The 21731-nt window shown below is 37.5% G+C and overlaps 1 protein-coding gene across 1 annotated transcript in view; it reads right to left on the bottom strand.

The window, feature by feature from the left end:
• LOC141902107 (cadherin EGF LAG seven-pass G-type receptor 2-like) overlaps positions 1 to 21731 on the bottom strand; it is a 161393-nt gene that overhangs the window by 64586 nt on the left and 75076 nt on the right. Inside the window, exons 22-26 of the mRNA XM_074789748.1 lie at positions 18555 to 18684; positions 18096 to 18302; positions 14544 to 14831; positions 6575 to 6651; positions 5578 to 5746 (exon numbers count right to left, since the gene is read on the bottom strand). Of these exons, the coding sequence (XP_074645849.1) occupies positions 5578 to 5746; positions 6575 to 6651; positions 14544 to 14831; positions 18096 to 18302; positions 18555 to 18684 (871 nt within the window). The remainder of the gene's footprint in view (positions 1 to 5577; positions 5747 to 6574; positions 6652 to 14543; positions 14832 to 18095; positions 18303 to 18554; positions 18685 to 21731) is intronic.

Genomic DNA, 21731 nt, shown 5'->3' with positions numbered 1-21731 from the left:
TTTGATATCCAAATTTTGACTTTTTTATTCTCCAGACCTCCCTGATATAGAAATAAAAAATTTTGGTGGTACGAAAGTGCAATCACAGCGCCAACGGCAACAGAGCCGTGTCAGAGATCGGCGGAATGAAAATTGAGGTGGACGAACACGAAGAAGTAGGCTATTGCGCTACTTGAATCGCGAAAACTGGCACGGCCCCGATGCTTTTAAGTAATACAAATATCATGCAATGGGTTTTCACAATCTACCGCCGGTGTTTACCGGATTTCAATATCACTTCAAAATTCAAAGAAACCTCGAAATATCGAACCGGAACACTTCCGGTAGATATCCGCGGCTGCCCAACCGGGAAACTTATTTGTTTCAATAGATATTGATAGGATCCATCATCTTCACCCGTCAAGGGATTCGAACCCACTAAGCTAAAGCCTTGCCAGAATCGGGTCGGGCCAATCACAGCGCTTGTAACAAACCACATTAGGCTCTTGTAGAATTTCCCAGTAAATGGGCCAATCAGCGAACAGGTAGCGATCGCGGAAGTATTGTCGCGTGTTAATACATGATGTCATGCGCAAAAGCGCCAGTAATGGAATCACGATAATTCACGTGAACAGCTGCTGATATTTTCAGATAAACCAATCATAGGGAAGACACAACTTCCTGATTGGCTGATAAAAATTGAAATATTCCCGATTTAATTTTCGTGAAAAATGCAGAAAACATTTTTACGAAACCCTATTTCAAAATTCTGCTCGCTACGATTCCGAGAATGGATTACGCTTAAATACGTGATTTGTTCGAATATGCCCTCACTTGGCAAGCAAGAGCCTTTTGTGTGGAAACCATGTCATTTAAATTGGCTCCATTTGTATACTAATAGGCTCAGCCTACGGCTGGCCTAAAAACTGAAAGGTTGATCGGTTCACGTGAATCAGCCTTTAGCTTTAATTTTGAGGCGAGTTCATATGTTATGAATGAACGAGTTGACCCTTCGTCAATAGGATCGTTGCAGTGGCAGTCTGATTATCTTTTGTGTCAGCTAGTTTCGCCACAGCGGTTTTCAGCAGAACTGGTCAGAATAATTTCATGATTTTGTCCATTTCATTTTGTTAAAGAGTTTGAGAGCTTGTCCGTAATTGTTGTTCGACAGTGATAGTCCCGCTATCGTTTTGCTTGCTTCGTCTTCGTATTGAGTTTGAAGATATTGAAATTTTTGAATGTCCGTGAGCTGGTTGTTGTAGTGTACTGCAGATTTGAACGCGTCGAAAAAGGTTATCCAATTGATTATATCCTCATTGAATTTGGGTAATTGAAGTTTCGGTAAGTTCGTGTTCTGATGATGTCGCGTTGGCATCGGCGTTCGGATTGAATTCGGTTCTGGAACCGGAATGAGCTTGCACAAGTCGAATTGAACCCTCGCTAATTTTTCGTTCGCTTGGATATTGTAATCATCCGCATTGGTTATCGTATTCTCCAAGTCGACATTGCTAGTAAGTTCGATAATTTCGTCGTCGAGGTTCGACATTACGCTGATTTTCCCTTCGATTTTGTTGATAGTGCTAGTTAGTAGAGCTAGTTTCTTGTCTATAGGTTCGTTTGCGTTGTGTAGTTGATCATTCGCACGTTTGAATAGTTTCGTCACTTGACCATGTTGAGTTTTTCGAGAAGTTGCCACGAGTTCTGGCCGTGCAAGAGGACAGAGTAAGGGTAGAGGTGGGCTTTGTCGATATCAGTTATCAGTTCCCCTTTATGAAATATCAATTTTTGAAAATACGAAATGTCACCCTCTGGATGAAGTGCTCATAACTGTTTCCATTCAACTAAAACTGCATTACGCATGTTTCAGTTCGATGTGCTGAACATGCTGGATGCGGCAAATGCATGTGTCATTGTGCTACTTGAACTTTCAGCTGCATTTGACACCATAGATTATACCAATTTATTCAGGGATGCCAACAGTAGTTGCCATAAATAAATGTCGACTCTCTTCAAACAAACAATTGTAATCGAATCCTTGAAGCAGCAGCGATTTTCTTGGCAGAATACATAAAAAAATACATTTACGGGTCAGTCTGATCGTTACTGCTGTGCGCTAATCAATTGACCACATGCACACAGGTATACTCTAATACTCAGTAATGTATACACGCTGCTCACTGGCGTGCGGCGCGTGTATGAATGCTATTGTTTATACCACATCGTTCCACTATTTTCTTATTCATATTGAGTCAACACGTGGCTGCCTACTACAATACTATAGTAGTAATACAGGGTACAATATCGATTTTCTAGATGTACGCTCAGGACAATCATGGCAAGTCGATTAATACGGAACTCACCACAAGTGACATAACCGATCAGAACCTCCTACCCCCTTTATTTCAACATAAAATCTTTGTCAATCTCTGAGACCATGAAAATTGAAGTCGGAAGATTGGAACCCCTGCTTATTGAATAGACTCAGCAATACTTTTGCCAGCACCGCAATTACCAGCACCGCACTTTTACTTAAGCGATTTAGCTCATATTTAAGTGATAGATATTAGTCAGTGGTTGTTGGTAACGTTATGTTCGATTTCTGTGTCCCTCAAGGTTCCATGCTGAGCTCAAAATTATTCATAACATACATCAAGCCTTTAGGTGACTTGATAGACACCCATGGTCTTGACCACCATATTTATACACCAAATTTGTCTAGTAGAGCTTTTCTGAGACAAGCACCACGAACCTTGAATTCCATGATCTCTACACCCATTGTTCTCAATTTAAATCCATGATAAAATTGAACTATTCCATACATACCTTGACGTTACCCTGGAGGAGCGAATTTTATGCTCATGATATGCAGACCTGGCCTAATCTAGGGACCACTGTCGATGGTAGCAAAACATATACAAAAAATTTTTGAAAATCTGATTTTTGCTGCAATTTCCAAGCAAATTAAGTCCGGACGAAAAGTGATTTCTAGCAAATTGACTGCATTGAGATAGTTTCCAGGCAATAAAATCTTGAACTAGAAAGAAACTTTAAAAGAGGACGTTCGTTTGTGGAACGCATGTAGACCCAGACACCTCCCACATTGATTGGAAAATTTAAATACCGGCTATTCAAGTGTCATCCTACTGCGTAATTCAAAAATTATTCTTTGGGATTCAAAAATTGAGGAATCAACCGTAAATTCTGCCATAAGTTTTACATTTATTCAAAAAATTGAGTAGGAGGCCGGTGAAGGTTTTAACGTTTTAAGTTAGTTCTCATGAGACTGAATGCAAGTGGATTTAGGGGTTGGACTAGTCCTACCCTTCAGAACTTGAATGTGCCCGCCAAAAAGTATTTGAATCGATTTTCTAAGCAAAAATAAATTCAAATGGCATAAAATACCCCTTTTGGTCCTATATATTCGGAGGGCCAAAGGAACCCCACCAATGTTTGCCTTGCACTTAGATAACCATAAAATAAAAGTAGTCAGGAAGTATTAATGGCAAGAAAACTTGAGTAAAATATTATTAAACACATTTTATAACAGGATATGATCTGTAGTCAAATGTGTGTCTGCCAGATGATGTTTCTTCTAGGCTGTTTATGTCCTAAAAATTAAAAAAAAAACAAAAACAACGACAATAGATATTTCAATACATAACCCCTGGACAAGAATTATTTCAGAGAGAGTCTATAAAACGTGAATACTTGATTGTGCAATCTAATGGCATAGCAGTTGGCTCCAGTTGAAAAATCATTGGACAAAAGAAAAAATCAAAAAAGTTTTGGCGCCAAAAAATCTAATTTGTTGCCAGGTTTGTTTACACATGTGCGCGATGCACGTGGTTATATTATTATTTACATCTGACGTCATCGGCAGATTGCAAACCCCGCCCCACGTGTCAATCAAATGGCTTAAAGGCAAAATGTTAAAAGAACCCTACTAAAAAAACTATGCAGTGTAACAATCCGGGATTTTCGGTACAGAATCCGACGCCAAATACCTTTCTCTTAAAGGTTTTTTGGTGTATATCGGATAAATAATAATTATGATATTCACTTCATAAAATTTGAAGTGGATTGCTTCTGATTCATGGCGGCGGCTGTATTTAGTCACGTAGGTCAAACTGACAGCATGTGTGTGCGCGTCGAGCGGACCATTGCGTAATTTTCAATGCTGCAAACGTCTCTAGATTCTCACAGGGCCTCTGTGCGCTCACAAGGAATTAAGTTAAGTCACCATATATGTTGACACTCACCTTTAAAGAGATTTCGTATGGTCCTCTAAAGTTAACATCCACGATACAACGATTTTAAAAATGGCACTTCTCGTCGATCACTATACCCTCTACGTCATAAGCAACACGTGATGTGTGATGTCACATAAACAGCGTGAAGAGCATTTTTTTCAAGAGGGCACAGCAAAAACTAACCAACTATTTTTAACCAAATTCAATCCCAACTTGAAGACACCATTTCTGATGCGGAATTTGAGGAAATCTCTAACTAACTGGCTTTAAAACGACCTTAAACGTCTGTCAACCAAATCGGAAGTGCGTCATCAACCGGCAAACCGATCACATAAGGACGTTCGTCTAACGAACGTCCTAAAAATTATATGCTCTTTGTTTAAATTTATCTACCTCGTCTTGTAAAAATGTGCCCTTTTCTTCTTTGGGAATGAAAAAAAAGGCACAAGATTTTCGCGATGGTAGCATGTGCCTACAGTGCTACCGTGACCGTTTCTCGACAGGTAAGATCACATCACTGCTGTGGCCTAATTGTGCTATATGCATTTGCGTAATATTGGTCAAATGAGAATGTGTTTATCTAAAGCGCAGTCAGCTCTTCATGCACTGGTCACCTTCAGGTTGGATTATTGTAATTCACTACTTTTTGGCATTCCAGAAACACTGCTTGGGTACCTTCAAAGGGTCCAGAATATGGCTGCTAGAATCATAACTAGGATGAAACGGTCTGACCATATTACACCTGTACTTAATGATTTTCACTGGTTGCCTATGAAGAACCTTGTACGATATAAGATTTTAATGTTTGTTTTTAGATGTAGACATGGCATGGCTCCTGCTTAGTTAACTGATTTACTTGCAAGCAGATCATTGCGTTCCTCTAGCCACAATCTTTTAGATATACAACATTCTAGAACTCAGTACAGTGAGAGGCCAGTCCTAATTGTCTACACAGTATGAATGATTGTAATTAATTAATGGTATATTACTAAAATATGTTTTGTTAGTGCCTTAGAGCTGTGTTTGTAACACATCAGGCACTAAATATGGTATATAATGTTTATTAAAATGATAATACATGTATATGAATAATGAAATAAAGATGCTGTGAAATAATTTTCGAATAAAGGTTTTTACGTTTATGTGCATAAGTATAGGATCGCGATATTATGTCACTGAAGCTAGAAATAAATCTCATCATCCTTGCTGAATGCCTAGATTAATAGGAGGGGTTGGGATTTTCTTCAAATGCAATGGCTTGGTTACACGGTATTCAAATCAGCCAGGATTGCTCAATTTTCATACATTGAAAAATACAGCCCTGAAACTAAATACAAGATACACTCACTCTGGGGTTTAATGACACATGGCCCAACATCAAAAATAAACCTTGCAAGAAGCAGAAGACTGCAAACAGGTAATGGAATGCTAACACCTCTTCATTCACAGACATTATGCCAAATACCCAAGCTATGCCAAGCAATGGTAGTAGAAACATCGCAGCAATTAGACCAATTCTGGAAAAGAAAACTACAGTCAACAGACACCATGCCCACTTTGGTAGTAGTTTGAAATGCTCACCAATCTGACAATTTCAATATTGAAGGCCTCCTGGTGAACATTTACAGAATCCAATGACCTTGAAACTGACCATAATTAAAGAACATGGCATGAGCTTCAATTCAGCAATTGATTGTGGTAACATAATATGCCGCGGCCTCAATATAATACATCATTACAATGCTACAGGTATCGAGATTCAGGCCTTTTTGGGTACAAAAAATGGTCATCGGTTGATCAACTTTTCTCATTCTGATGTCCATGAGGCATCCAAACGTAAAAGATAAAGGTGATTTATTGAAGCATCATCAACATCTCCCTTGCAAACCTCAACAAGATTGAAGCTTAGGTTATGATGTCGTGCTTTGATATATGCAGAGCTGCCCCCAGTCAGCCATACTGGATCTGATTGTGCCAGTTTTTGGGATACAGGTGTGACCGAGGTAGATACATGTATGAACCTAATATCCAGACAAGTGTCCTCAAAACTTCTTGTAGTAACTTGATTCTGTCCATGGATGAAAAAATAGATGGAGGGACAGATGAAAAATGAACACAATAACCCACTTAGACTTAACTCAGAGAAGGTAAAAGTCAGTTAAAAGAAAACATTCATGACGAAGTGGAAATATTTCAAAATTGTTATTTGGGTAGTCTATTCTTTTTAATTTGTTTCCATTGAAGTATTTGAATCATGAACATTCTCGTCAATTAGTGTTACTGATTAGAATCATGAGCATCTTGTAACTAAAAATAAATTTTTCACTAAATTATACAAAAAATACCTTAGTAAATGTAAGTCTTCTGGGGATTTCACATTGCAACTTGCTTTGACAGCCATGAAAAATACACCGATATTGATCTAACGAAAGAAAATGACGAATTGTTTAAAATCATACTCATGTGACTGATCAACCAAAAGGCGCAGTGTTAGTGGCCCCTATATATGAACAATTCCCAAATGACTGTCATATTTGAAATCCTCTACTCATTTTGATTAATTTAGGACAAGATTATACACACTTCATTTTATCAATGTTTACTTGTTATTCCGCATAAACTTTTTTGTGTAGTATGACAGAGTTGCTAATAAACAAAGAAGAAAATTTTCAATATGATGGCCGAACGTCATGAAGGTGAAAATTCATTGTAATTGTTTACACTTTCTCCAGTACATGTAATTTCAAATGCCTAAGAGCTGATGGATTAAACTTGCCATATCAATTCCAACACCTATTTCCCTCGTAATGACAAAATATCAGCTGTGTATATCTAGTGGTTACGATTGGTGTGCCACCAAGAGCAAACAGAATGTTACTCTCAGACCATTCTATTCAAGGATCAACAAAGTTAATCCTAAAAATGAAAGGAACCAAGACTTTGTAACTGCATTTAAGTTTTTGAACTCAATTACAAGGTTAAAGTTAACAAAATGGTATAAACTTGTTACCAAGGAATTAACCATTTTACAGTTGCTAGCCGCCATTTTGTTTAGGTACTTTTGTCTCATTTTTCAAGACAATTTGTGATGCGTGTTTTATCGTATTTCATCTGTCCCTGGATGGATTTTGACAGTTTTAGCAACATTTAAACCGCATGAATCTCTAGTTTACAGTAATGTAAAATTCATTTCTCAAACTTCCAACAATGCGACATGAAAGCGATATAAAAATCGGTGGTCAGTTTTTGCCGCGCGCGTATAAATTCAGGGTACTCAACTTTGAAGTTTGTTATTTTCAGAAATAAGTTTCTAAAAAATTCGAACATTTCAGGATTTGTACGCATGAACGCCCCCTTTCAAATGAAGTTAAAAATTTCAAGATATCTTTCCCAAAATATTCATTCTACAGCTTTTTAACTGCAGCGCGTTTATTATCATTCCAAGTTTCAGCGCTGTTTCTGATGCGGGAATTCGAGTTTATGGGCATCCATTTTTCATTTCACTATCTTTTTCAAATCTGTTTCTACGGAAAATGGCTTTAATTGTTGATATTTTATATTAATGTATTTCAATTCAAATGGTATGGATCTCGAAGACATTAAATATGCCAACGTTGGGTTTTTGAAGGATTATCTGGCCGAACAAGGCATAAGTACGTGAGGTACGAAAGATGTTTTGATATCGCGGTCGGTAAGTACTTGGGACGAGAAAATCCCGATTAAAACCACAGAGGAAGAGAGAAAAGTTAAGCTTAAAAATGAATACAATTCACGTCTGCACATTTGCAAAGTGATCCACTTGCCTTGAGTGGGTGGAGAAGGGAGGTAGAGCTGTGGCCAAAAAACATGGATATGGGGAAGATATTTTGTTATATCATCAGCAAGAAAGAACATGTTGCTGACTACATCGGCAGATATTAAGCTATAAGCGCATATTCGTATTTTGCAAGTGGCTTTGTGGGTGTTTAGTTTTTAGTCCGATTATCAGAAGAACGCTGGTGATAAAGTGTGACGTCTTACCATCACAAAAGATCAATGATTCTGCAAGAAGTTTCCGGATTGCATTCGACAACGAAAGCAACATTTTGAGTTCTTGGTGCACATGTACTGCCGGATTCAGCAAAACCTGCAACCATATCATTGAGGCATCGTATAAAATACAACATGCTATTGAAAGGGAACCGAATAGTAAGTCATGTACTGAATTTGCTTGTCAATGGAACCGATCGTCGACGAAGAATATTACGCCAAAACAAATTTCTGAAATTACAATTAGGAAAGATGAACTCCGAACGAAAAAATATTCCTTAAATCCAATATCATTTGATCCCAGTCCAAAGAACTATAAGGTAAAAGCTTATTTGTTCAAATGTTGATAATCATTCAATCGATCAAATGCAATACCGAATACTCTTGTCAAGGATGTCAGTGCACCTTTCATTTGAAAGCATGCAGGATACAATCTGAACGCTCTTACTCAAAAATTATATCTTAACTAGGTAGCTGATTCACTGGCACAACGTTTTGAGGATATACACCTCATTTGTCCGAGATCTGTAGCCCTAACTGGTATAAAGGCTCAAACAGATGACCATGTCAGCAGGTGTTTGCTCCTAAATAATATAAATCATGCAGTACGGGAGCTTATTGCAAGAGGAATTCCAGAAACATACATGCTGGACTTATTCGTAGAGTAGCCATGTTAACCAAGTTTAAAATAAGTACCGAGACGAGTAATACTGTATAGGTTAACTATTTAATGACACACGAGCTTTCGCTTCTTATGAATATAAGCTTCATCAGGTGAATGAGTATAGTCAATGGAAAAACAACAGTATTTATAGGTAGACTGACAATAATTACAAAGGACTGAGTGAGAAGAGTAATTACAAATAAATGATGAGTGACATGATGATTAATAACTAGGTGAGTGAGTAGATTATTAATTAATTAAGGAACAACATACTGAAACAAATCAAAGAGAAATAAATCAAAATGAAACTAAATCAAAGTAAAATAAACAGATGGTATCTAAGAGCAACGAATAACAAGAAATGGAAGTCCGAGATAAGTCCAGATACAACGGAAAAACAAACGAAATTACGTTCTGTAGTGGGACATGAATCCTAGATCGCGATTGAGGCCAAGATTAACAGTATCACCGCGTTGAATAAGTTTTTGTTCCATGATTTCACGCGAATGCTTATTAGAAGTGTTCATTTCATGTAACGCGGTCACTTTTAGGTTATTGATGGTGTGGTTCGGATGATTGAAATGTTCGCCGATAGGTTTATCCATTTTCTTGTCTGATATCAAATTTGTGACTGTTCAAGCGTTGACGTAATGTTTGTCCAGTTTCTCTGATGTAGCTGGTTCCAGGGCAGATATCTCATGTGATGGCACAAACAACGTTGGTGGAGTTGCATGTGTAGGGTCCAGTGACTTGTCCAGTGAGTTGTTGGTTGTTGGCTGCGATGACGGTCGGTGATGAGTTGATGAGAGGGCAGAGTTGACATATAGATTTGTTGCAGGGGCGCGTGTATTTGTTATCGATTATGTCTTCGATTATGGGTTGGAGATCTGATATGATTCGTTGGATTCTGCGTAGGCGCGGACTGTAGGTGACTGCTATGGGGATTCTTTCGGTTTCTTCAGATGTTGGCGGGTTGTATTAGTGTTCTTTCTCTGGGTATGTGAGTAGCGCGAGTGATTTGTTGGTCAATGGTTTCAGGGTTGTACTGGAGTTGGTGGAACGCATTTTTCAGTTGTTGTAGGTGTTGGTCGCGGTCTTGAGTGTTGGAGCAGATTCTGTGGTACCGGATGGCCTGACTAAAGAAGATGGATCTCGTGGTGTTTGGTGAGTGATAGCTGGTGCCGTGAAGGTAGCTGTAGGTGTCAGTTGGTTTTCTGTAGAGCGATGTTTCGAGTTTGCCGTTGATGATTTTGACTAGAGTGTCTAAAAAAGGAATTTGAAAAGGCGAGTGTTCGAGGTTGAGTTCGATGGCTGGATGAAAGTTGGTGAAGTTTCTGTGGAATTCAAGTAGTTTTTCAAGCCCATGCGTCCAAATGATGAAGACGTCGTCGATGAAGCGATTGTATAAGTGGTGAGTGCTGCTGTGTTTGGAGGAAGTCTTCTTCAAGGACAGACATGAATATGTTGGCGTATTGGGGGGCCATTCAGGTGCCCATAGCTGTACCCTTGGTCTGGATGTAGAGCGATCCGTTGAATTTGAAGTAGTTGTGTTTAAGTATGAACTTGGTGAGATCGATGATGGTCTGCGAGTTTTCGTTGTTAGGTAAGGTTCTGGAAATCGCGGTGAGTCCATCTTCATGTGGTATGCTGGTGTAGAGAGCTGTGACGTCCATAGTGATGAGTAGGGTGTCTGCTGGGAGGTCTTTGATGTTTGCGAGTTTGTTGATGAAATCTGTGGTGTCTTGTATGTAGCTGGATGAGTTTCGATGAAACTCATACCCTTTTAACCCTTTCAGTGCGTCTACACCGCAGTGCGGTGTATAAATCAGTGATGGATTTTGCTAGTACACCGCACTGCAGTGTATTGATGTAATTAGTAATTAATAGTTATGTCTCTTGAAAAATTGCACACTAGTCAGACATAGTGAAATATTAGTAACTTACAATACACCGCGCCGCGGGGTAGACACACTATAGTGGTATTCCCGTTATTCAACACACTAGGGTGGGATTTTTCAAAATTTTAAAATTATCTCTAGCACTTTAGGGTATTAATTAGTCAGCACTGAAAGGGTTAAGCAAAAAATTAATTTCATTTTTTTTTATTCGTAGATTCTGTTTGATCCTGTGTACTGGGAATGGCAGGTGGAGCATCTCAAGTACTTCTACCAGGAACTAGTGTTACCAGTAATTACTGGAGGCGAGGGTATCCACTTATGTCCTTTATGCGATAATCCTTGTCTAGAAAGATGGGAAGTTTCGGCCGATGACAATTCAATCCAATGCATGAACTGTGACCAGTGGTTCCATTGCATTTGCGCATCGGTCGAGGGAAATACTGTTGAATGGAAATGCAAAGATGGTTAATCGTATATGTACAGCTATGAATTTTATTGATATTTCAAATATTTAAGTATAGATACATACTAAACACATATATGACTTCATTGCTAATACATTATATGATATTCTTATACAGTAAAACCTCCCTTAGTGAACACCTCTATTTAGTGAACACCTCCCTTGATGAACACTTTTTGCCCGGAACCAAATTTTCCCTATTCATTTTCAATTAAACAGAACCTCCACTTAGTGAACACCTCTCTATAGTGAACAGTGAACACTTTTTCTGGTACCAAATGAGCATCTTACCTCTCTATAGTGAACAGTGGCCCCATCCCAGAATGTCCAGACAGTCAAAATTTGCTAGTAGACTCATTGTTATCAGTATAGGTGTTCATCATATACCATATGTTCATAACTCATGGTCATTCAATGGCTAATTGTCTCGAATAGTCCTTAGGCAGTTACTAATTAGGTTAATTTGTGACTATAATTATGAATGGGCAGTTGTTATTGTTAAATGAATACTTTACTCTGAATATATATATATTATTTTGATATTTCAGTGTCATTCACAGAGTGGTGGCAGCAAGTTGGTTAAGGCACAGCACACAGTCACTATATCATCCATTAGTGGCAGTAGAGTTGCTGGGATAGTATTTGTCAGTATTTGGAAGTACTTCACCCTTGCTATGCATTTCTCTATGAAGATCCTTGTATTTGCTATCCTGGAAGTTTTCTCGGCATCCTCGGCAATAGCTGTTTACCTTTCTTCACACTGGGTGGGATAGCTATTGTCGCTCTAAGTGACATGAATTTTTCTTGAATTTTTAAACCTCTATCAGCTAATATTTGATCACCTTGCTCTAACAAATCTAGCAGCTTGCAGTCATTTACAATGAACTTATCACTTGCACTCCCACCATAAAATTTTGACAAATAACTTATCAGGCCTGTTGGTGACATGGCCACTAAGAATTTAGCTGTCGTATGATGCTTATAGTCACTATAGAATATCGCTTGCAGATCTAGAGCAGATGGTACCTCAACGAAGCATTCCGTGCAATCGATTATGCACCTCACTTTAGGAGAGTACTTCCGATATATTAGTGGTAAACTTCGCTTGATATCTTCCTTCGTTGGCCAGATAATGAGAAATGACAGGTCACGAGACATAAGACATAGCCAAATCCGGAAAACTCTGGAGACGTGCTCATTGCTGACATTAAATCTGAACGCCAGGTCCGAAATTGTGAGGCCTAATCTTAAACAAAGCATAACTAAGAAAATTCTTGCTCGTAGGAAAGTTTCCTTTGTGGTCCGTGCTCATGATGTAGATCTATGTCAAGGACATCAGTATTGGTTTCTGTGCCACGCCAATATGTCATTTTCGATGCAACAGGAAGTAACCACCTGTAAACCATTTCAAATACTGATGAGTTCTCAAAACCAGTAAAGTTCCTAACATCTGATAACGAACTGCAAACCTTGTCCAGGAGTTGTTTGCAGGCCGGTGGATCTTGTTTCTTCGCAAACGCCTTTCTTTACACTTGATGCTGCGGCTTCTTCGGTAAGCTTCACTAACTTTCACTGGGTGGTAGATCACCTATTTTCAAAAGCCTCGGAGTAGGATGCATTACGGTTGGTTTTCCTAGTTCAAAATGGTTCGAGCACATGCATGTATTCACGTTCACATGAAAGTCAGACATAAGTGCTTTCAAAGCTTGCACCCAGTCATCACAAACACGATCAATCGACGGAAGCTTGTGGAACTGAACAACATCTACGTGGGGTACTCTGAAGATTTTCTCGGGAACATCCTCTTATTGCCACAAGATTTAATTAATAGCACAATAATCTTTTTTACCCATTTTCATTGAAGTGATAGCATGAACTCTTTTTGATTAATGCATCAACAATTAAAGCCATTTTCCGTAGAAACAGATCTGAAAAAGATAGTGAAATGAAAAACGGACGCCCACAAACTTGAATTCCCGCATCGGAAAAATTTTAAACTTTATTTGAAAGGGGGCGTTCATGCCCACAAATCCTGAAATGTTCGAATTTTTTAGAAACTTATTTCTGAAAATAATGAGTACCCTGAGTTTTTACGCGCGCGGCAAAAACTGGCCACCGATTTTTATACCGCTCTTATGTCGCATTGTTGGAAGTTTTGAGAAATGAATTTTAAATGACTGTAACCTAGAGATTCATGTGGTTTAAATGTTGCTAAAACTGTCAAAATCCATCCAGGGACAGATGAAATATGATGAAATACGCATCACAAATTGTCTTGAAAAAGGAGACAAAAAATGACCGAACAATACTGGACAAAAATACCCTAACAAAATGGTGGTTAGCAACTGTAAAATAGTTTAATAAGAGTAAATAATAAGTGGACTCTGAGTTCATAAAGATCCTGTGAGTGCACCTTTCTATCCGTTACAGATTATGAGCTAGGGCTGAAAAAACCCATTCTGATGTCCATGAGGCATCCAAACGTAAAAGATAAAGGTAATTTTTCATAACTGGGGTCTTCTTACTTTGGAACCAGCGTTGTTGTTAGCTACAACTTTCTTGCTGATGTCACGGTGAAATGAAATAATCATTTTTTTCACTCAACCACTTTTTGACATTTAAAATTAGAATATGTATAATTCCCACAAGCGGACAAATGGAGATGTCTATCAATAATTCCTACATGTGGTTTGTGCTACTTGATAAGCTGAACATATCCTGAACATTTCATGTAGATCCACTTAGAATTGACAAAGAAATTAATTAGAAGTTGTGTGGAAGAAAAAAAATAAACATAAGAGTATAACAGTTGTCCAAATTGTAGTCCTAAGCTTCATCCTCTTATTGTATTTGTAGAATTAAATCAGTGCTGCCATGTATCCATACGCAGAAAAACACTAAAACAAGCATGGCCTTATATTTAGCCATGGACTCTAAATTCAAATGCTTTAGAATCCATGGATCAACACAACGAAGTGATTCTTTAGATATGAATTGTTTGAATTTCAATTCAAAGGAGGCTTTTAAACCCAATAGTTTTTTCTGTCCAATGGTCAGATTCCAACCATAAGAAAACCCTATAAAACAGATAATATGAGTAAAATACAAGCCCCTAGATCCCTAAGATAATTCTCTCCAGTAAATCTAGTAGCGTGAGGACTAAAAACACTTAAATATGGGAGAAACTAGAGATGTTCTAGCAACAAAACGGGTACAATAGTTCAACAAACCACACCATCATCATTTGCTTGAATACTTACAACATACACAATGCAGACAGGACCGATGAAACTCCATATGATGTTGTCATTAGTCGATAACCAGCAAAACCTACTATTTCCATAGCCATCTGTGTGTAAACCGACAGCAAAGCCGACTACTATCCCAGGGATAACATATCCAACAGCGTAATAAAATTTCATTGAACCAGAGTTGACATCACGAATTTCAGAAAGCATTCGGTAAAGGTGAAGACTTTCAACAAACATCCATGCAAAGGCACACATGAAGAAATAATGCAACATAATCGCTGTAATTTTACACAAGAGCTGTAAAGAGACAGAATATCTGCATTAGTAAATTATACAAGAGCCCCAAGGGGCACTATAGCCAGCCAGTCGGATTTGGCAAATGATACATTCTGTGGGTTATATTTGTCAAAATACACTCACCACTCAGAGTCAATATAATTTACACAGTATAATTATGGTTTCATAAGTGGCACAGATGTGGAGCTGGCATGAAAAAATAGCTCAGATCTTCTCTCTTAGTCTTATTGATTTGAATGCCGAATAGAAAATGAATTGGATTTTCTGAAATTTGTTTAATAAAACAAAATTGAACTGGATTTTGTTTTATTCGCTCAATAAAGTAAATTTGAATTGGAATTGATATTCATTGGAGATAAAAATTTAATAAAATTTGCAATTCGAAGCATAATGCTCTAATTAGCACACCAAGGTCATCAAAAAAACATTTCAGCAGGAAACATTTCTCCAACTGAAAACATGTTTTTGTGTCCGAAAATGTGTTTAGCTCCAATAAACTAGATATCCAAGGACACTGCGCCCACTTCGAGTAAATGCTCAATAATCAGAAAATTTCAGTATGTGATGCCCCTGGTGGACGTATTAAGAGGAAATTACACCTTTAAACCCACCACAATCATAGAGAATGTCACCAGCTATAACTGTGCAATTGATTGTGGTTACAAAATATGCCTAGGGACCAATACATTATAAGAATACTAAATGATTTGGCTATTCAATGCCCTCTGGTGAACATATACAAAAACCAATGACCTTGAAACTCACCACAATCATATAACATGTTATGAGCTACAACTTTGCAATTGTTTGTGGTAACAAAGTATTCTTATGTATGGGCCTAAATACAATGTGGAACTAGTAAGTTATTCTACAATTCAACACTTCTTGGTGACCATATACCAAAATCAGTTACATTGCATCTCACATCAATAACAGAGCAAATCATGAGCTACAACTTTGCCATTGATTGTGGTTAGAAAATATACATAAATAGACAAATTGTATATGATTCAAAATTAACTCCCCCTGGTGCCATGAGCTAGCATTGGGTCATTCCAATTCCATGTGAGGAGATGTATCTTATGACAGTGCTATTTAATTATAAAATATCAAGACTACGAGTTAAAATCTTTTGATATTTTGCAAAAAAACTTTTTTTCCACCTACAAATGAGTACTGGTGACAACAATTGTATGATAATTGGCTAATCAAAAATACCTGTCTCATGTATTAAAGATCCCTTTCCATAGAATACCCATCACAATCACGATTGATAAAACACTATATCCGTGTTGACGCGATGTAGAGAGAATCCCAAAATAATAACGAAACAAGAGCCCCAAGGGGCACTATGGCCAGTCTGTCAGCTTTTCATAAAATGGCAAATGATGCATTCTGTGGATGATATTTGTCAAAATATCCCAGCTCATGAGTTGACACTTATTATTCACACAATACAATCGTGTTTTCATAAGTAGCACAGACAGCGACTGGAGCTGGCAGGAACAAATACCTCACAAAAATCTTTCCCTTGGCCTTATTGATTTGAATGCGGAATAGAATTGAATTTTCTATAATTTGCTCAATAAAACAAAATAGAATTGGATTTGATATTTTTTGCAGAAATTTGATTCAATGTGCAGTCTTTTCGATCTTGAAATACAATTTTACATCTTAAAATAAAACACTGGAAGTAAAATGGTAGACGATACTGCGGGTCCACGTGAACAATCATAGAGGAATCTTTGCTTTCTGATTTGCTTTTATAAACAGATACTTCTGCGTTCAGATTTTCGCGAAAAAGCTCATATTAATTCAATAAAGCCCTTTTTCTAAATTCAGCTTCATAAGAGTTTGGAGAATGGATAATGGTCTAATGAATGATTTGTATGAATATATGCTCAGTTGCACAGTCAAAGAGCCTTTGCTCTGGAAACCATGTCATTTAAATTTCGCTCCATTTGTATAATAATAGGCTCAGCCTACGGCTGGCCTAAAAACCCGTCCGAAAGTGTAACTGAAGCTAGTAGTTCAATGTTTCGACTATATCCTAATTGTCATCTTCAGGCATAATGAAATACAACAGCAATTATTAGATATATATACGGTACAGCTTAGAAGTAACTTAACATCGTTAACTTTATTTTTTGTTTTGTTTACATTTAAAACGGAAAATGATTGGTGATTCGGAAAGAAATTAAACGCGTACCGTACATCGTTGTATCAGTTTTAAACACGTTCTAATCGCGTGTACGATGCGTTTCAAATGGAACGATAAACGAGATGCGTTCGACACCCAAACGATGCATAATTTTCGCTAACCCTTTGGAACCGGCTCTCACAAATTTGCGAGAGAACGAAATGACGCCGAATGGACTGATCTCGATGTTTCGCCTTGTATCGGCTATAGCACAATGAATGTTTTAAATTTAGTAACGACAAGCAGTATGCGCCTTGGGAACTCTCCAATGAAGTCATTTCGGTACACAAACTCATAGCGTACAATTAAAAATTCTCGAGAAATTCGCGTTGAATCGGCAGGTGGCGGTTTCGTAGATTTGACAACCAGGAAACAGACGTGTGTCTTTCGCATTGTTTATTTTGCTAAACATGCCTCGGAAATTTCTGACAGATGAAGAAATCCTCGAACTGATTGCCGACGAAGGCTCAGAAGATGAGGATGTCGGATACGGGCCAGATTCTGACGATGATTACATAGAATCAGATAAAAATTTTGATTACTAAATGCTATATATCAAAAGAAACCTTGAAAAGAGTACTACAAACCTACCATTTACAGTGAAGCTCTAACTCTACTGGTTTATGAGTTACAAGGCTTGGTAAATAGGTACTTGTTTCCTTTGTTTTACCCAAAATTAATTCAGTCCTGCTCAGTGCATTGTTGTAAAATAATCCAGGTTCCAAAGGATGAAGTTAATTCTAAGCTGTACTATACAATCCAGAGACAAAGAGACTAATTCAAGTAATCAGAGATGATACAAACTAAAGGAAAATAAAGGACCAATGGTCCAGTGGCATGCCAAACTGGTGTGAAGTAAAGTAGGCAACCGGTATGCAAAAATTCATTTAATTGAAATTTAAACAAGAAAAAAATATATAAAAAAGGACTCAATTTTGGTCAGTGAGAACTTTTAATGATATCTGACTATTAAGGAGAATGAAATGCCCAAGTGACTTTGTTTTAACACCATACATGTCAAAAAACTGTCAACATAACATTCTAGTAATAACTTATGTACTTACCACAGGCTGCACTCGGTTAATTCCCAGAAGAAATATCAATTCCGCAATAAAAATGCATAACATCAGATTTACATGGATGTTATTAGCATTTGAATGTAATCTTCGCAAGCAGCATAAAATCATACATGAGATGAACAGGAAAAAACAAGACACTGAAAGTGCGATGTATGTAATAATTTCGACTGTAACCGGATTAAGCAGCTGATGCTGAAAAGTAAAAAAAATAAATTAAAAACACATTTAAGGGCGAGTATGAATGTTTTATTTTCGAATATTGGTTAACAGAACAAGATAAGTTACAGGTTTACATGAGATTTTCCTGCACCTACGGCTCATTATAAAACAAAATATGAAATCATATACAACTATTCAATCAATTCTAACTGCAAATTTCATGCATGATGTTCATTTTAGAATCAATTTGAAGTTATCTGCAAGTTATCTACCTCAGTTACTCACCCCCATATCAGAAATGTCCATCAGTATTGAAAATGTACTAAAATGATTACATTGGCAAGTCACATAACCATCTGTCTTTTGTTTGAGAATATGGCACCCAGAACCAGACCAGCTGCCTTCAGTTTTTTTACTTTAAATACAGAAATTGAAAAATTCTATGTTGTGATGAGACGACAAGTAAAAATCCCACAATAAATGAATGAATCTAAATAGTTTATTTAAAAGTTATAAATATTTCGGGTGGTTACTACCATCCTTCTTCTCTAAAGCGTATCTATTTGGCATTTTAGACTGGAGAAGGGTGGTAGCAACCACCCAAAATATTTTCAATTTTTGAATAAACGTTTTATATTTATTCATTTATTGTGGGATATTTACTCACCTTTATATTCAAATAAGTTGATGGAAAATGATTTAAAATATAGCTGCAAAGCAAATTGGGTTTTCTGCATTCTACTTGTGACCCAAAGGGATTCAAATAAACCAAGAAAGAAATTCTAAATAAATTGCCCATGGGAAAAGTGTGGTTTACCTTGAAAGTTAGAGGTTGTTTGGAGTAAGGGCATTGTTCGAAAAATCTTTTTAATTTGTGACTTCAAATTTCTAGAAGATCATATTGTATTTTATCTTAAAGAATTATTTTATAGTCAAATAAGACCAAAGATAAACATTTGTTTATGGTCTATGTCCAAAATTTTGTAGGGTACAGGTAGGCGCGGCAGGGAAACTATTTTACATTTTCAAAAAAATATTTTTCACAATATGAAAAAATATTCAAATAAAATTCATATGATGTCACATATCAGAAGATGGCTGAATATTGAGTCTTGGAAACGAAACCTCTTCCAATGTATGGCCGCAGAAGCTAACACACCGGGGTTTAGTATTAGATCGTTTTAAATCCTGGAATTTACCACTACAATATTCAGACCTCGACCTATACCTATAGTATATAGTATTTTCAGGTTACAAGAAATTACAATTTATTACAAATTCTATCAAACAGAAAACACAGCGCCCATCTTCTGCTATGACGATTATTCAGCCTGTTATCATACCAATTGTGCACGTGCCAAGCAGCATCACAGCATCACCACATAGTAGTCTATATGAGCTATGAACGTGTGTTTGTGTGTGCAAAAGTCTAATGTTTAGCACTCCCGTGCACATGTCTCCGACCGGGTCTCTGCGTTCCAGCCACGATAAAACAATTCTAGTCAAACCAATTCCACGTATTTCGTACGGCAGTCGATCTTTTAAATGTATTAGTCCAATCCTCTGGAACAAACTTCCAATATCTCTGAGAGAAAGTGCATCCGTTGATATTTTTAAACGTAATCTTAAGACATACTTTTTTAGCCAAACCTACTCTTAAAACCTTCTATGTATTGTTTTATTATGCATGTATACCTAACTTATGTAATTTTAACAATTTTCTGTATTGTGTATTATATTGTGAAGCGCAGCGATTATTTCTTAGATTTCTTAGATAAGAAAATATATTATTATTATTATTATTATTAGTTTATTGGACCGATTTTCAGACTTTTTTACGGTATATACACAATGAAAAGGAGCGTTTTAAGACATTTGTTGCGAATCAGGTGAGCAAAATTTGTGAAAATTCATCACCATCACAGTGGAAGTACATTTCTTCAAATTCAAATCCCGCTGACGATTGTACCCGAGGACTTTCTGCGGTCACCTTAACATCATCTCATAGATGGTTTAATGGCCCAGAATTTCTTCAACAAGCTGAAACTAGTTGGTCACCTCAACCTCATGTTGGTTCTATATCTGATCAAGATGAAAATATAAAAGTTGCAACAACTGTGAATCGAACTTTAGGGTCTTTTGACTGTGAGCCCGCATTTGATCTCAACGATCTTGTATATCCTGAGAGATTCTTGCGTTGGTATCCCTTATTGCGAGAAATCACATGGGTTATAAGAGCTATCAAGAATTTTGCCTCAGTGATACCTCGTCTCAGATTTAAAAGGGTAACGACCCCTCGTTTGCAGCCTGATGAGTTGAAATTTGCTGAGATCTGCTTAGTGGCAGGATCTCAACGAGAATGCTTTTCCGATGCATCCTCTTCTCTTCAAGAGGGTAAGCTGAAACCTCAGCATCCTCTGAAATGCTTAGATCAGTTTTTTGACGGCGCGTGTATCCGTATTGGAGGTAGAATACACAGTGCTTGTTATGTCCCGTTAGAAGCGCGGCATCAATTGCTTTTACCTTATAATCATCATATAACAGCTACTAATGCGCAAAGAACATCTTCTAAATTACCACGCTGGGCCTGATTGCTTCTACGCGTCAGAAATACTGGCCAATTAAAGCACAAATTGTTGCTTAACGAGTAATTTCTAGTTTTTTTGGGTGCCGACGTCGTTTGGTTGTCCCTAGGATTCCATTTATGTCAGATTTACCTGCATATCGAATCATGAGTCATTGTCGACCATTTCAGCATTGTGGAGTGGATTATTTTGGTCCCATGTACATAAAAAGAGGGAGGTCTAATTTGAAAGTGTGGGTTTGTTTGTTTACATGTCTGGTAACTCGGGCCATTCATTTGGAATACGCGGAATCTTTGGAAACTGATTCGTTTCTCCGTAATTATATAGGTCGATGAGGTCGACCGGATGAAATGTTTAGTGACAACGGTTCGAATTCTATCGGAGCCGAAAAAAAGCTCAGAGTGTTTGATTAATTGGAATCAGTCGCGTCTTTCTGAATTTTTAAGTGAAAAGGGTACAAGGTGGCATTTTAATCCACCTAGTTCTCCCCATTTTGGTGGAGCTTGGGAACGTCTTGTAAGAACAGAAAGGTCGCACATAAAATCTGTTTTAAGGGGCAGATCGTTTTTTGAAAATGTTTTGCGCACAATACTGATTGAAGTAGAGGCAGTGGTGAATAGTCGGCCACTTACTTATAACAGCTCAAAACCTCAAGTTTATACCCCACTTACGCCTAATCATTTTCTCCACGGAGGTGCTACATCTATTACACCCCAAGGTGTCTTTCATGAACGTGAAATTAATAGTCGTAAGCGCTAGCGGCAGAGTCAAGTTTTGGCAGACCATGTGTGGCAACGAGGGTTAAGGGAGTATTTACCTTCTCTGACTGTGCGTGGTAAGTGGTTGACAGAGAACCGTAATGTTAGAAAGGGAGATT

This window comes from Tubulanus polymorphus, chromosome 3 (assembly GCF_964204645.1).
Source record: "Tubulanus polymorphus chromosome 3, tnTubPoly1.2, whole genome shotgun sequence".
Taxonomy (NCBI): Eukaryota; Metazoa; Nemertea; class Palaeonemertea; order Tubulaniformes; family Tubulanidae; genus Tubulanus; species Tubulanus polymorphus.
This window is presented reverse-complemented; position numbering and strand designations above follow the sequence as displayed.